Source organism: Cetorhinus maximus, chromosome 11 (genome assembly GCF_964194155.1).
Source record: "Cetorhinus maximus chromosome 11, sCetMax3.hap1.1, whole genome shotgun sequence".
NCBI classification, from domain to species: Eukaryota; Metazoa; Chordata; class Chondrichthyes; order Lamniformes; family Cetorhinidae; genus Cetorhinus; species Cetorhinus maximus.
In genome coordinates this window covers 10,931,570-10,948,464 of record NC_135889.1, presented here as the reverse complement: position 1 = coordinate 10,948,464, position 16,895 = coordinate 10,931,570, and the positions used below count along the sequence as shown (strand labels likewise).

The window sequence follows — 16,895 nt, the reverse complement described above, 5'->3', positions numbered from 1 at the left end:
TCTGGAATTAGAAGTCTAATGACCATGAAACCATTGTCGATTGATGTAAAAACCCATCTGGTTCACTAATGTCCTTTAGGGAAGGAAAAAGCCGTCCTTACCTGGTCTGGCCTACATGTGACTCCAGACCCACAGCAATGTGGTTGACTCTTAAATGCCCTCTGAACAAGGGCAATTAGGGATGGGCAATAAATTCTGTCCTGGCCAGCGGTGCCCACATCCCATGAATGAATTAAAAAAAAGCCATGCTCCTTAACTGTACCTTACCATCTTGCCATACCAATATTTTTAACCAATATTCTTTATCCAAAAATCTAAGATTAAACTGGTGAAAATTGTTTCTGGAAGTCCCTGTTTTGGAATTCTAGATCCATTAATGTCAATCAGTATATCACCCTGACTTAGACTGTTAGGAAATAGAGATAGTTTCAGTATGTTATACTTGTATTTGTGGATGTTATGAATGAGTTTTAGCTTTAAAGTTTACGTTTGATTTGTATTTCTGTATCTGTTAAGAAAGGTCAAGTGGAAGTTTAGTTTCACTTTAAAAGGCTGCTTGCATTTCTAATGAGACGTTTACAACCCCTATAAAGTAAAAATAAACACATGAGTAGAAAGAATAGTGGTGTTGCTAGCAATGGGGGGGTGGGAGGGGGAGGTGTAGATAGGTTCCTCCCACAGACATACGCACAGAACTAAAGAAACAGCAGTTTAACTTCAGTTGAAGCCAGGACCCCAGACAGTCCAGACACTGGTAGAGGGGGCTGCAGATTTCCCAAAAGAACTAAATGGTCCCAAGTGAAGAAAAACCCCAAAAATCCAAGGAGTGGAAGAAGGGAAAGTCCAAAGAAGACCTTGTAGTCAAAGGAAGGACAGGAACCTGAAAAAGGCTCTTTTAAGCGAAGTTAAGAGTGAGGGGCAGAGAAAAAGGCGCCAAGCTTCAGATTTAAAGAGACAGAAGCTGCCGAAAGCAGTCAAAAGAGACAACTGAAGGTCTGTAACTCTTTGCTGTGGGCATGTGAAGCAGTGGTGTACTGTTGACAGCTGAGACAGTGAGAGAGAGAGAGCGTGGAAGACAGCTTGAATGCATGTGGTGACCCAGGGAAGAGGAACATCAGAAGGAGAGTTCAAAACCCCGGAGACGAATCATTGCAGAAGGCATCCGAGAGAAAGCATTGGTTTGGGAGAAGATTCCAAAGCAAGGCCTTGGAGAGTGAAGATTGGAAACCCTTGTGTGAAGGACGGAATTTAGTGTTGACTGGTTGGCTCATGGTGTGACAAGCATCTGGGGAGAGTTGAGGAGTGATCCATAGCGTCTGGTTGAGGTGTATCTGTCATTTAAGTCAGAGTGCGGTGTGTCTGACCACAGGGTGCCATAGGTTTACATGGACTGGGCACTTACTGTGTACATTAAAGTATAAGATAGCTTTTGTGATGTGTGTTATCCTTACAAATCTGTATATATCTGTAAAGGTATAGTTGTGGGTGAAGGAGTATCGTAATACAGTTCATCTTTTCTTGTTGAATAATTGTTTTATTCTTTTGTAGAAAGTACACCAGCTGATTCCTGTGACTCTGTTCAGTAGCTACTCTCCATGTATTTAAACAAACAATTAAAAGTTAGGATCTATCAGGCTGGGTTCCACCCTGGGATCAGGCTTGTCCAGGGGTAATCTCAGCTGGGGATCATAACATAGACATATATCACCATTACTTCTTCATCGCTGGGTCAAAATCCTAGAATTTCCTATTTGGAAACACTGTGAGACCACCTTTGTTGTACTGCCTGCAGCTGTTCAATACAGTGGTTCACTGCTTCCTTCTCGAGGACAGCAAGGAGTGGTCAATAAATGCCAGCAATGCCCATTTCTCGAGTGAATTTTAAAAAAAAAAAATAGTTTATGCATCTGGTGTTTGCAGTAACAGCAGGAGATCCAATATCTTTTATGTAAATGCACTTGTAATTATCTTTTGTTCAGGTCCACTGAGTTTTTGCTGCGGCTGCAGATGGCAGTGCCTGGCGAAAGGTCATATTACCCAGCAGAGGAATTTGTTTGGGACACATCCAAGGAATGCACGGCTCGAGCCCTTAAACAGAAAATTCTACAGCACTACTCATTGCCACCAGAGCAGGTTGAAATTGCCAAATACTTTCCAGATCAGTTTGAGTGGATGCCTATGACCAGCTGGGTAAGAAGCAATTCAACAGTACTATTATGGCTCTTTAGAATGCAGAGTGTGAACTTGGCCCAATAAAACAATTCACTTATATCTGGTAAGACTTATGTGCCTAGCATGCTAAATAATGAGTAATGGTTCACATGTGTCTCATGCTGGAAATTGAATGCAAATAACTTCTCCAGCATCTATTCAGTATTCTCTGGCATTCCCCAAGGCTCCATCCTCAGCCCATTTCTATTTGCTTAGTAAATTCATCCTCAAAGCATTGGGTTGACATTTAGATACACACCAGTGATATAAAACTTTGTTTCTCTGCCTCCATCTCTGTGGGTGATATTGAATATCAAGTTCTGCATCGGCCAGAACATTTTGAAGTCAAATGCAGTTTGTCATGCTCCTTCCAAAAATTTTGCCTTGGAGTTGGTGCTGCTTCTTTCCCTGGCTGCCCTGCTCAGTCTGAATCGGCAGGTGTGCCAACTTCAACATTCTATTGAACCAAGCTCCAAACCCCCTCTCTGATACATTACCAAAAAAATCTATGCAAGGTTGCCAATTTCCTGCTTACTACAGCCTCTATGATGCTGAGCTCTCATTTACACCTTTTAATAATCTCAATCTTCTACTTCTTTAACCCTCTCCTTACCAGGCTTACCTGCTTTACATCAGTTGCCACCTCCACGGCTGTACCCTGCTCACCCACCTGTTTTACCCCTGTCCTGACCAACTTCACCTGGCTCAATATCTTCAATTCATACAGACTACTGTTCCAGCTCTCAAAAGAGTGTATATTTTGGCTTCCCTTCCCCCAGGCCTATTGTCAGTGATAAAGGCCAGCCATCAATCCCTTGCCATCTCATGTTCACTTCTTACCTCTTTTAGGGCATTTGAAAGCAGGGAAAACTTACCTTTTAATATTGCTCATCTTTCTTACCCATATTTCTTCCTGCTCGATGATGACCGTTCTGTCATTAAAGTATTTTGGGACACTTTAGTTGTGTAAAAGATGCCATATGAATACAAATTTCTGCTAAGTCGGTTATGTTCTCATTGTGGTTGGCAATGTAGTACTTAGGTACTTAAGCTGTGTTTGACGTGGAGCTGCAGTTTGTTTCATTACTGTGTAAGTTAGCTTAACATCCACTGTAAGTATCATACAGGAACATTATGACACAAGCGCTGTATTTGATTGCAAGGTATCAACTGGCTGCTACAGAGGGCAGTTGGGCTTACTTATGATGTCTTGCATCTCATTTCCTGCAGTTGTTCCATTATTTTGCAATTTAAAAACCCAATAAAATACAACCTTCATCTTTTACCTAGCTGTCCGTTTGGGGAAACCAATCTTCGGTACAGCTAATAATGGGTCTTCCTGTCCCCCACCCATGAGATTGAGCATAGGCAGCAATGAGAATCAGAATACTTTCCATTGTTCCATGGTGCAGTTAAATCGGAGCCCGTTATAACTTTATTCAGTTCTCGTCCCTGCTACTGTTATTTCAGTACCTTGTACTTCTGTTGTTTTACAGCTTCATAGAATCAGTGTCTGACTTCAGAGAGCAACTGAGAACTCTCCAATGTCATCGCTGTGAAGAAGCTGACAGTTTATTGATGTACTGTGATTATGCAAGTACTTTACAAGGGTGTTTTCTTTGAGATAGAATATTGTTACGAAGCCATACTTTATAAAAAATTACTTTATGCACTTACTAGCAGAAAATCGCTGACCACATTTTAAAAGTACTAAAACAGCAAGCGGTTAAGATGGCTGCCGAAAGTCAGATGACTTATGACTTTCATTTACCTCAAGTCTCCAGAAAGCTCTTAATTAAATTAACCTGGGTGGCTGCTTTCCCTGAATGGACATGCTGAGCCAAAACCATTGTACCTTCTATTCTCATCCTCTATTGTCTATGAACTTAACAAAACTCAAAATCCATGCACTCCCAGACTCTCTGTATCAGAACTCAGAACTTAAAGAGATCCGTAGAGAAACCAGTTTATCTTATGTAGGTGTGAGTAACCACTATCCATTCCCCATTGTGTAGCAATGGTTTCTAAATTTGATTCATTTAAGTGGACAATGGCAGTATTGATCAGGTGGTCACCTGATTGAAACTGATTTCAGATAACTAATCTTTCTTACTCCAAGCACCAGGGAGAAACAAGCCAGTATGGAAATGAACAGCTTGGAAGATCCCTGTGTGGGTCTCTCTCCCTCTCCACCTATTTTTACAAGTTTAAACCCTATCTGCTATTTTTGACTATCCACGCGCTGCAGGCAGAGAAATTTTTAAAGAACTCAACCCAGCAGCTGCCGTCTCCAGAAGAACAGAAAACTCATCCATCACATCTATAAACTGCCTCGATGCCGAAAACAGAAGGATCGAAGAGCTCAGCCTGGATTCACACAAGTCATCAACCTGCAATAACCGTGCCACTTTAATATTTATTGGACTTTTAAAATATCACTTAATCTGTCCTCCCACTTTGTAAACTACTTTTTGTATGCGTGAACTTGAGTGCCTGTGTGAAAGTTGGAGTGTTTTTATTATTTTTCGTAGACCGGCTTAAGTACAATAAAAACTATCCTCTTTTCAAAAAGAAACTCAAGAAAACCTGTCTGCTTATGTATTTTACTGTCACAACACAGAAACAGTTAAACACTCACTGATTGGCAAGCATATCTTTTTTTTCAAAAAAACCTGTTGCAGTCAAACAAAGTGTGGGGAAAGAGGGGAGCTATTCCACCTCTCCTCTGATCTTAGCAAACATACAGCATCAAAAGCCCCATGTTTTCAAATGCTGTAAACCAATTTTGTTTTTCCCCTGATGAAGTATTTATTGAAAGCCTTTGATCTTAAAGAAGAGAAAAACTTGGATTTATATAGTGCTTTTCATGACCTCAGGATGCCCCAAAGCATTTTACAGCCAATGAAGTACTTTTGAAATGTCATCACTGTTGTAACGTAGGAAACACGGCAGCTAATTTGCACACAGCAAGGTACACAAACGACAATGTGATGATGACCAGATAATCTATTTTTGTGGTGGTGGTTGGGTGATAAATATTGGCCCAGTACACCAGGGTGAACTCTCCTTCTAGCCTCACTATTTTGAAGTACTACTGACCTCGTCGCAGTAAACCTCATGAGTTGCTGTGCTGGAACTTGAGCACCTCATGCCTTAACCTGTCTTGCAGTTAAAATCTCATATTTTCTCTTTAGAGCCAACAAGTTTCAAAGAAGAAGAAGAAAAAGAAACTGCAGAGCCTCCAGGGAGCACCCTATTATCTGAAAGACGGAGATATCATTGGTGTTAAGGTGAGCCTGAAGATGCCCAACGTTTGTTTCCTCATTGATACTCTTTCTCATGTTGAATTTTACGGCACAGAAACAGGTTTATGCCATCGATCGTGCTCCATCCATGAAAAGAGCACCAGCCTGTGCAGTCCTTCCTGATAGTCGTAACCTTTTGGTTCTGATATCATTCTTGTAAATCTTTTCTCCAGTGGTTCTACATCTTTTTTTGTAATACAAAGGCCAGAATCCTGTCACATCTGATCTTTATAGTCTAACAATAACTTGTCTGCATTTGAATTCCATTCCTCTGCTTCCACCGCCTTTTGACGAAGAGCGTTCCAAAGACACTCAACTCTCCAAGAGAACAAATTTCTCATCTCTGTCTTAAATGAGTGACCCATTATTTTTAAACAGTGACCCCTAGTTCTAGATTCTCCCACAAGAGGAAACACCCTCTCCACATCCACCCTGTGAAGACCCCTCAGGACCTTAAAGTTTTCAGTTAAGTTGCCTCTTACTCTTCTAAATTCCAATGGTTACAAGCCTAACCTGTCCAGCCTTTCCTCATAAGACAACCCACCCATTCCTGGTATTTGTCTAGTAAACCTTTTCTGAACTGCTTCTAATGCATTTACATCTTTAAGCATGGAGACCAGTACTGTGTACGCTACTCCAGATGTGGTCTCACCACGTGTACAACTGAAGCATAACCTCCCTACTTTTGTAATCAATTCCCCTCACAATAAATGATAGCATTCTATTAGCTTTCCTAATTACCTGCATACTAACTTTTTGTGATTCATGCTCTAGGACACCCAGATCCCTCTGAATCTGAGAGCTCTGCAATCTCTCACCATTTAGATAGTAAGCTTCTCTTTTATTCTTCCTGCCAAAATTAATGAGCTCCAAGACGAGTTGTGTATAAACCTATTTCAGTAACTTGGATGAGATGAAGGGAATTCCCGAATGCCTCTCTGAACCCAAAAGGGGAAATGATGGACCAGGTGTTCAAGGATGAAATGAGAATTGATCAGATTACATCGGAGGAACTCACCTACTTAAACTTCATTGGATAATTTTAAACATTTTATTCGTACAGAATCTATTAATTGACAAGAATAAAGACTTCAGCACTGTGGCCGATGACATTGGGAAAGAAAAGCTCAGACTCGAAGGCAATAATAAAGACAAACGGTAACTTATTTGCTAAGATTTCTGCCCATGGACTAAACCCCTTCCACTATAATTTCCATAAGAGCCTATCTGCTCTTATTAAAATTTGTTAAAATAGATTTCTCTTTCAGGGCCCAAACTGAATCATCTCTGAATCATGGCATGGATTTCATGCCATTTTGACTGATCCAATGGTCTGTACAATAGGATTGTAATAAACTCTCTTTGAAAGTAATGCTGTGTTTGCAGTTGCTGCAAGGGGCTGATATGCTGGTGATCCAGTTTATCTGTTCCCTTAAAGCAATTAATAAGGCCATCTCAAAGCCACTTTTTCCCCAGTATAAATACCCTTTAATACCTTTAGTCCTTCCTAACAGCTCAACTGCCCAAATCTATTTACCAACAATAAAAACAGAAAATGCAGGAAGCACTCAGCAGATCTGGCAGCATCTGTGGAGAGAAACAGTTAACATTTCGAGTCCAATATGACTTCTTCGAAACTCTTCTTCAAGTCATATTGGACTTGAAATGTTAGCTTTGTTTCTCTCTCCACAGATGCTGCCAGACCTGCTGAGTTTTTCCAGCATTTTCTGTTTTGATTTTCAGATCTCCAGCATCCACAGTATTTTGCTTTTATCTATTTAGCAACAGTTGTCCTTCTTTTGTACCCCTAAGGGCAGAGCATTTCCCAATAGTACGGAGCCTGGGGTGATATGCAGTAATATTTTGTCTAAACTGTCCTGTAGAAACACTCAGTTGAGAAACAAACTATATTGCTGCAGTTTGCAACTAGATTTTGTCTCCTGTCTAGAAAGAGTTATTCGGCATAGAATTAATGATCACATGGAAAAATGTGGGTTGATTAGGAAGAGCCAGCATGGATTTCTTAAGGGAAAATAGTGTTTAACTAATTTGCTGGAGTTTTGTTAAGAGAGGGTTGATGAGGGTAATGTTGTTAATGTGATGTACATGGACTTCCAAAAAGCATTCGATACAATGGCACACAACAGGCTTGTGGGAAGTTATACCTCATGGAATTAAAGGAACAGTAGCAACGTGGATACAGAATTGGCTGAGTAATAGGAAACAGCGAGTCATGGTTAATGGATGTTTTTCAGGCTGGGGGAAGGTTTGTAGTGGAGTTCCCCAGGGTATTGGGACCCTTGCTTTTTTTGATATACATTAATGACCTAGATCTTGGTGTGCAGGGAACAATTTCAAAGTTTTCAAATGACACAAAACTTGGATGTATTGTAAACTGTGAAGAGGACAGTGTAGAACTTCAAAAGTACATGGACAAGTTGGCGGAGTGGGCAGATAGGTGGCAGACAAAGTTCAGTGCAGAGAAGTGTGATTCATTTTGGTAGGAAGAACATGGAGAGACTATGCAAAATAAGGGGTACAACTCTAAAGGGTGTGCTGGTGCAGAGGGACCTGGGTGTATATGTGCTTAAGTCATTAAAGGTGGCAGGACAGGTGGAGAGAGCAATTAATAAAGCATACAATACCCTAGGCTTTATAAATAGGGGCATATAACAAGGAGGTTATGTTTAACTTGTATAAGTCACTAGTTAGACCTCAGCTGGAGTATTTGTATACAGTTCTGGGTGCCATACTTTAGGAAGGATGTGAACGCATTGGAGAAAGTGCAGAAGAGGTTTACAAAAATGGTTCCAGGGATGAGAAACTTCAGTTATGAAGATAGATTGGAGAAGTTGGGACTGTTCTTCCTGGAGAGGAGAAGACTAAGAAGAAATCCTGAGGGGACTGAACAGAGTAGATAGGGAGAAACTGTTCCCACTCGTAAAAGGATCGAGAATGAGAGGGCACGGATTTAAAGTGATTTGCAAAAGAAACAAATGCGAGGTGAGAAAAAACTTTTTGACACAGCAAGTATTTTGGGACTGAAATGCACTGCCAGGAAGTGTGGTGGAGGCAGGTTCAATCGAGGCATTCAAGAGGTCATTAGATTATTATTTAAATAGAAACATGTGCAAGGTTACAGGGAAACGGCGGGAGAATGGCACTGAGTCATCATGCTCATTCAGAGAGCCCGTGCAGACATGATGGGCCAAATAGTCCCCTCCTGCGCTGTAACAATTCTGTGGCTCTGTGGAGAACAACATGAGCATGAGACAGATTAGAAAATTCTATAGAGCTCTGAATATGGAAGCAGGAGATACAACTCTCTTGGGGACAGGGGCGGGGGGAATGTGACAAAATAGAGATTTCTGGACAGTGTAACTGTGAAGTCACAGTTCCCATTATTCTCAGTGGAGAATGATGAAGAGTCAACAAATACTCATCCTGTGTGTATTAAATAGTCATTGATGTGTAATCTTCTGAGATTAGAGTCCTGCAGTCTAGAGCAGGAGCTCACTTGAATCTTTCCTAGATGAACACTGGGTTAATCCTGAGCTGTAGAAACTGTCACTCAACAATTGGCTTAGCCTTTTAGAGATTTTGTTTTCCCATTGACAATGCTATAAGTATGACACTGTGCAAAATATTGTTCAATCTGCCTGGAAATGTTGAGTTAACAATACTAGACCAGCAAGTGCATCTCCTCTCCACTGAGCACAACATAGCATAATAGTTTAAACCCTGAACAAACAAGTTACTTATTTACATGGCCCCTAGCTAAAGGAAAATAGCGGGCAGCAGGAATGGAGATTATCATGTCGCACACAAAGAGCTGATTTGTATAAATCCTTCATTTTTTCTAATGTTGCACCATTAAGAGCCACATTAATGTGTTTAATAGCAGACTAGTGTTTGTGACTTGCAGGACTTGAACTGTCAAATCTTGCACAACAGAAAAGGCTCATTTAATTAAAATTTTGTTTATAAACCAAGGGGGAAGTTTAGGAGCGGGGGCGCGCCAATTAAGGCCCGCCCAGCATGACATCCGCAAGGGAGCGCTATCTGCAAGGGAATCCCTAAACCGAGAGTGCGCTCTTTCGCGCATGCGCGCGAAAGAGCGCACTCATCTCCCTGAGACTAAGTGCTGCCTCAGAGAGATCGGCGCCAAATTTAAAAATGTTAACAATAGAAAAAAAAATTCCCCTGACATGTCCCCTCATGTGACACTGTCACATGAGTTGGGACATGTCCATCACTGTCATTAACACTTTTATTAAAAATTTTAAAACCTACATGAAACCTCATCCCACCCGTGGATGAGGTTTCATGCTTTTTCTAATGCCCGCCAGGGCTCCTGGCCTGCCCACCAACCTTAAGGTTGGACGGGCAGGTCCATTACGTACTTTAATTACTTTGTCAATGGCCTCAATTGGCCATTGACAGGTCGGCCGGCACACATCTGATTCTGCTGAGCCCCCGCCCACCTGAAAAGTGAAATGAGGCGGGGTGACGTTGGGAGTTTCGCCCAACGTCACCCCATGTCGTTTGACGCGCCAGCGAGCAGGCCCCGCCCCCTGCTTGCCGACCGGGAAATCCTGGCCTAAGTCTGTACCATTAACTTCCATTTATATAGCAACTTTAACGTAGAACTTTCCAAGGTGCTTCATGCAAGCCTCATCAAGCTTGAAATATTAAGAATTATAAGCTTAAGTATAGAATTTAAACTTCTGGGCACATAGATTAACAATATCTTTTTCCTTCACAGTCAGCAAGCTACTGCCCATCGGAGCGGAGATGCCCCAGAAAGCAATGAAAGACAAACAGTTCGTGCTCGTGCTCGCAGACCCGAGGTGGCCTTGTCAATCAGTGTAGCAGACTTCAGATAACAACTGTGGAATCTGGAAGAGGGTGCCTGGAAGAGCTGATGAGCTATTGCAATGACTGTTAAAAGTGTGGAGCTGAGTAAGAGCGATTATATGAACAGAGTGATTCACCACCTACTAAATACACAGGAGTAAAGGCAGCCGGTGGTCTCAGTTATGAAGTAAGGTTTGAGGATAAATTGGCAAGAGCTGTCAGATTCTTCACTCCAGTTGATGGTGCCCTGGTGAGGTTCCCTTCTACCGTCTCGAACTGGGAGGAGAGACCCAACAGAACGTATTGTCAGCACAAAGAGAAGAACCTTCTCCAGAGGAACTTTGATTTTTTTTTGTCAATAACTGCCTAAATCAATATTTAAAAATAATTAGTTTTCTTCTTGCAAGTATTCAAAACTAATTTTTAAAATACCTATGCAATAAATGGGAATCCATTCCCAAGAAATAATTCAAAGCTTCTCACACACCAGCAACTGGTGCTTGTTTACATTGTGGACGCCCAGTGTTGCAGCTGTCCATGCTTTACATAGTGTTTTGGTAATGTACTTTCGTGAAAACATCCCTCTTGCACTCAGATGTGATTGAGGTATTGATTAGAATTTCACAGGACCACAAAATCCAGTATAGATCTCACACCTATGTAAAGGCTGTTATCACATGCAAAGCCAGTTAGTTGTGATATAAATGATTTTTATTTAACGCAGGTGTAAAAATCGCAATTAAAGTGGATTTTATGGTCTGACTTTCAGTGAGAACCTGACTTGCTGGCAAGGACTGTGGTCCTCACATGAACACTTGTAACCTCAGGAGCTGCCAGGTCAGAGAAAACTTGGTTCTTTAATGTTGATACACAAATGGTTTAATTTGAGTTGGATTCAGAACGCATACTCTATGGAAAGGAATAAAAATGTTTATATATGAGCCTATGTTGCCAGTGGATCACATCTCCTATAGGATCATTGTTTCCTTACTTTATCTGTCACAAATGACTAAAAAGCTACTTTTCTTTTGGACTGGTCATTTTGCCACCTGGGCTATCCAATGCCTTAAAAAGAGAACTAACCTCTTGTAAATAGGATGGACTAACTGTAGAGCACTCAAAGATGGTTTCTACATAGCTAGTAGGGCAGCCAATTTCCTATTGCTAAGTTGATATCATAAAGCTTTCCTCCACTTTGAATTTCTGGTTATTCTGTTGGTATAAGTACAATCAAGTACAAACCAGATAGAAGTTAAATCCTTACCCAGTTCGTGCTCATTACAAATGAGTCAGTTTTGTTAATTCAGTTGTAAGTAGTCCACATGCTTAAGAAACTATTACTCACTGATCCCATTTAATAAAATATGTTTGTCAGATTATATCAGCTATAAACTAATGGTTGCAGAGAAGATTTGCATAAAGAATTTCAAACAGTTGTTTGAAATGGAGAGTCCAATTTCAATTGTTATTCATTAACCTCTTCCACTGAGATTTATTCAAGCTGAGATGTTGCAACCATTTATCACCATTACATAGAAAAATAAGCACTGTTCTTGTGGCTTCTTTCAGGCTTCACTTAAAATCTAGAAGTATTCACTGCTATTGGGACCTCAATAATTGTGTTGATCTGCACTGGGCTTTTCAGGGCAATTTATCTTGTATAAGATCTGGATGATATAGAATAGGGGACAAGAATTAGAGAATCAATTAACAATATTGTGAAACTGCCTGTGAATTTTGTAAATGCTATAGGATGAGCTTTGAAGTTTTGTTTCTTTAAAAGAGATCAGAAAAATGCATAGAGTTATATTTCTCTGCCCAACAGAACACGATGCAAAATGTAGCCTTGAAAATGCAGGTTAAGCACCAGTGGCTCAGTGAAAAATTTCTTCAGAAAGTGTGGTACTATGTTGGTCCTGCAATTGTTTCAGTTTTAAATCAAAAAATTGCTACAAAAATTGTTGAGCAGAATAATATTTTGGCGTGCGATCTGTTTCTTCAATCTGTGGGGTGTGGATGTGTATTAGAGTTTTGCGATGACATAATATGGTAAACTACCCATGTTATACGTGTCCCTTGTTATTGCCCAAATGGGAGATAGATTTTAACAAACTATTAATAATGTCAAATTGAGCTGAAAAGCCTTTAGCAGAGGTGCATACGTCAAGAGATGAGTAATTCAGTCAGAAGTTAGCAATTGGCTTCATTGTGGGGAGGGAGGGTAAGAAGCCACCTACACAGGCCGATTTGAAAGCTAGTTTTATGGAGACCTTTAGAAAGTATTTGCTTTGTTTTTGGAGCAGCCTTTACCAGCACCAATCAGTGGTTTTCTTTTAAAAGAAGTAGCTTATTTCACACTAGTTAGTGTGATTAAAGCAGGAACACAGGTGACAAGATGTCTAAGCTTGATTACCATTAACTTTATATTTCCTTTAGAATCAACAGACCAAATATGTACAGAATCCCTAAAGACTTTTAAAAATGATCAGTTCAGCTGTTTTTCTTTTAATCAATAAGTGGTGTAGCCCTAATTTGTTGTAGTTCTTTAAGAATTATTTTAGCCCCTTTGGGGCTAGTTATTTTCTCCAACATATTTTTCCAAAATTAGTGCCTTGTGCTGTACTTACTTTGTGCCAGTGGATGCCAAGTAAAACTAGAGTATCAATGTGTATTGATTCATTGGTCTTTGGGTGTGAAGGCGTCTATGCATTGAATGCAGACTCTTCTTCCAGGTGGCATGCCCCAGATAGGTTCCTCATTTATCTCTATCTCGCTCTCCATACAGCAGGCTTTGGCTTCTGCCACCCTTCCAACAGTGACTGTGGTTTGGAATTGCCTGTGCACTGACCCATCAATAACCTTGGAGATGATTAATATCAGCTTCACATTAGATGCAATGCTCAAATAAGAGAGGGACCTTGCCTGTGTTTGCCCATTTTCAGTCAATGGAGCATCCCACGTGGTGGCATAACGAAGAGGGAAATGTAAACCCCTTCAGGCACTGGTGGGGGCCTCTAACTATTAAATGATCTTGAGGCAACCTTAGACTAAATTTTCTTCCCCACCACTCTGTCTGCCTCCAGCGGATGGAGTAAGTATAGAGACAGAGGAGGATAAAAGAGTGCAACAGTTGGGTGGTTCAGTTTTAAAAAGTGAAACCCTATTAGTAAAAGAAGAGCCACAAATTTATTACATAATTATATAAGGCAAATAACAAGATCACTTATAGAAGGTGCCCCATTACTTCAGGAGCTGATCAATACTTATGAATGGTTTGAATCAATTCTTCTTTAACCATAGTCTTTGTATGCAACTTGAAGTTTTCATTGCTGTTTTGGCCTCCTTTTGACTGCGCACTGCCATAAGAGATGGCCCCCGGGAATTTCCTGGGGAGCTTTTCCCATTCCACTACTGGAGCTCGCAACAAATTTTCACCAAAGTTACAGGAGAAGCCATGAGAGAATTCCCTCCAAGACTCTCAGCAGAACAGGGCATTATGCAGTTCCCTGTTGTAATTAATTCGGACCCCAGTAATTAGATTTTGGGGATGGAGAGGGAGAAGAGATGGTTTTACAACATTGTGTAAGGAAGATGGAAAGAAAAGCAAATCATGTATTAGAATGGAAGAATTGAGACTTTGGTTTGAAGGAATTGCATTTTCCATGTTCCCTCTGGGCTATGGCCTAAAAAGCAGAGAGAAGCACTTGCAAGACTAGCAAGGATGCAAGTCTGGTGCTCAGAAGGGCTTCAGTATCTATTGAAAGAAAATCTTGTACAAACTGCTGCAGATTAATCCTCTCCAATGTGAGCAACCAACTGTTTATCAAGTAATTATTCTAATATGTTTTGTGGGGTAGGGGGAAAGCCTTCTTTATGAATTTTCCTAAGATGTTGGAATCGGTTTATTTTTTATCAAGAACAGGCACAAGTGCAATAAGTAATGTAAATCTCTATAAATTGATTAAAGAATTTATACAAAAGCATTCCGCTATTGTGATTGTGCTATTTCCGTCTGAGTTTTGGATAGTTTGACTTTTAATGATTTGACTGTATATTACTGATTCATATAGATTTTATCTGAATTGGTGGGGCAGTCGAAGGTGTAATGTGCAGTAAATGTTCCAGTGAATCATTGGAAGTATGTGGACAAACTGCATGTTTCAGGTGGAACATTAAACTCTGACTTAAGCACATACAGAAATGCAACTTCCTCACTACATTCACACTGCAGACCTTTAGCGAGATTTTGGGCTGGTTGAATATGGATTCATCTGATGATTGCACCTCAAATTCTAAGTGGCTGGGAACTTCATAATTTTGAAGCTTGCTGGATATTGGATGTGGATATTGGGCTGCGTAGCAGGCATTGTGCAAAATTAAAACAGTTTTCATTTATAAAGCACCTCTGACATAGTTAGGCATCCCAAAGCACTTTATCAAGCAAATTTTGACTCCAAACCATGTCAGACATTGAGACAGGAGATCAAAGGCGTGGTCAAAGAGGTTGGTTCTATGATGTGTCTTAAAGGAGGAGAGAGATGCTGAAGGAATTCCAGAGGTTTGGGTCCAGGCAGCTGCCTATGGTGGACCACTGAAAATCGAAGATGAATTAGAGCAATGCGGTGACTCTTACTGGAAATACATTTGGTGGACGCGAAAGATCCCAAGATGCACTATTTGAAGAAGATTGTTTTTGAAGGGAGCCTTTTCCTCTGGCTAATATTTATCATTCAACCAACATCACCAAAACAGATTATCTGATCATTATCACAAAAAGTTTTACATTGGCTGTAAAGGGATTTGGGACACTGAAAACTGCTATATAAATCGAGTTCTTTTCTTTCGCATGTGAATGTTGGTTCAGGCCAGGTTGAGATTCAACTCTGATGGCAACAAAGAAAAAAAGTTGATAATGAAGCCTGGATTTTCCCTTATTCAAAATTCAGTGGGTGAATATTCTGTGGTGTTTCATACTAAGTCATATTGATGATACAGGGCTCAGATTTGATATCTGCTCTACACAGGGATGGACAAATGGCAGTTGCAGTGGCATTAAGGGAACCGGTGTGCTATTGGTCCCAGCTGCCCCTGCCATGTAAAAATCTGCCAGAGTTTAAAGCATCATACAGCACAGAATAAAGCCTTGTTGTGCCTGCTGACATTTTGAAATAACTATTCACCTAGTTTCATTACCCTACTCTTTCCCCATATCCTGAAGTGTATATTTCCAATTTTATTTTTTACAAGTTATTGAACCCATTTCCACCACCTGCTCAAGTAATGCATCAGTACAATAGTTGGAAGATCTAGCTCCCAGTCGCTATACACATTTGACTTGACAGCCATCCGTCTCATGAGACAATGGTTTTCATCATGATAGTCAATTCTGCGTTAAACATTGCCTGGTGTAGCTCAGAAGTCCCACTCTGTGGCAGTCTCTGCCGCATTTGTGGCAGAGAGAGACATTGGGCTAAGAAGGTGTAGGATTCATTGGCTTCTGTTTGTTCTGGGCCTACTTATCAGTTAGCCATGCTTTCCATTTTGCCTTGCCTCTTCCAGTACCCTTTCAAACAGTCAGCCTCCAGAAGTCACAGCTGTCAGCAACTGTCTGCCAGTTGTCAGTATTAATGGGCGGAATCATCCCACATTTGCACTAAGTGCGGTAGTGGGCAGGTTAAGCGTTGTTTTACCCATCAGCTGCAATGGCGGCTTCTCACGCCGTATCATCCCAGACCCGCTGCATTAATTATGCATTCCCAGGAAACATGCCATTTCCATGGTGGGCTTTCATTCACCCGCCACACCATCACTTTGACCCTTCTTCACACTGGGCGTCATATTTAAAGTGTAGCCATGCGCACACCTCTCAGTGCTTCCAGGACTGCTGCACAGAAGACATGGCCCCGAAAGGCAAAAAGACTGCAGCCCCCAGGTTCAATGATGCACCCCTCAAGTGCCTTTTGGATGCCATGGAGGCCTGCCGTGATGGCCTCTACCCCCACTCTGGCTGCAAGATGGGCAACAACATCACCAATCCAGCTTGGGTGGCAGTGGTGGTCAGCGCCAACACCCTGCAAAAGAGGACAGCCACCCAGTGCCGCAAGAGGATAAATGTTCTCCTTTGTTTCACCAGGGTAAGTCACTCTTCACACTCAACCACACACACTCAAACCCATCACACATCCACAGGGCCCTCACACACTGCCAGTTCAAGGGACATCACCATTCACTCTCTCTCACCTTCATTGTCCTCATCCCATCCATGGAATCACTCACCACCCACACATGCCAGGCATACTTACCATCTGGCCTGGCAGGCATCCTCTTACACTCTTTCCATCTCTATTCATGCAGGACAAGCTGGCACATAAAAGGGAGAGGTCGCAGATTGGTGGAGAAATGCCTGATATCAAGGTCCTGACAGACTTTGAAAACAGAACCATCCAGCTAGCCAGCGAGGAACTGGACCATTCCTGTGCTGATAGTGAGGTCGGTGGTGCTCTACAAAGTGAGAATCCAGCA

At 41.3% G+C, this 16,895-nt stretch overlaps 1 protein-coding gene across 2 annotated transcripts in view; it reads left to right on the top strand.

The window, feature by feature from the left end:
• usp40 (ubiquitin specific peptidase 40) overlaps nt 1–14,356 on the top strand; it is a 147,428-nt gene extending 133,072 nt beyond the window's left edge. For both annotated transcript variants that reach the window (XM_078551524.1, XM_078551523.1), the window contains exons 29-32: nt 1,980–2,190; nt 5,406–5,501; nt 6,580–6,674; nt 10,282–14,356. In XM_078551524.1, the coding sequence (XP_078407650.1) occupies nt 1,980–2,190; nt 5,406–5,501; nt 6,580–6,674; nt 10,282–10,402 (523 nt within the window). In that variant the 3' untranslated portion in view covers nt 10,403–14,356. The remainder of the gene's footprint in view (nt 1–1,979; nt 2,191–5,405; nt 5,502–6,579; nt 6,675–10,281) is intronic.
• The last annotated feature ends 2,539 nt before the right edge of the window (nt 14,357–16,895 follow it).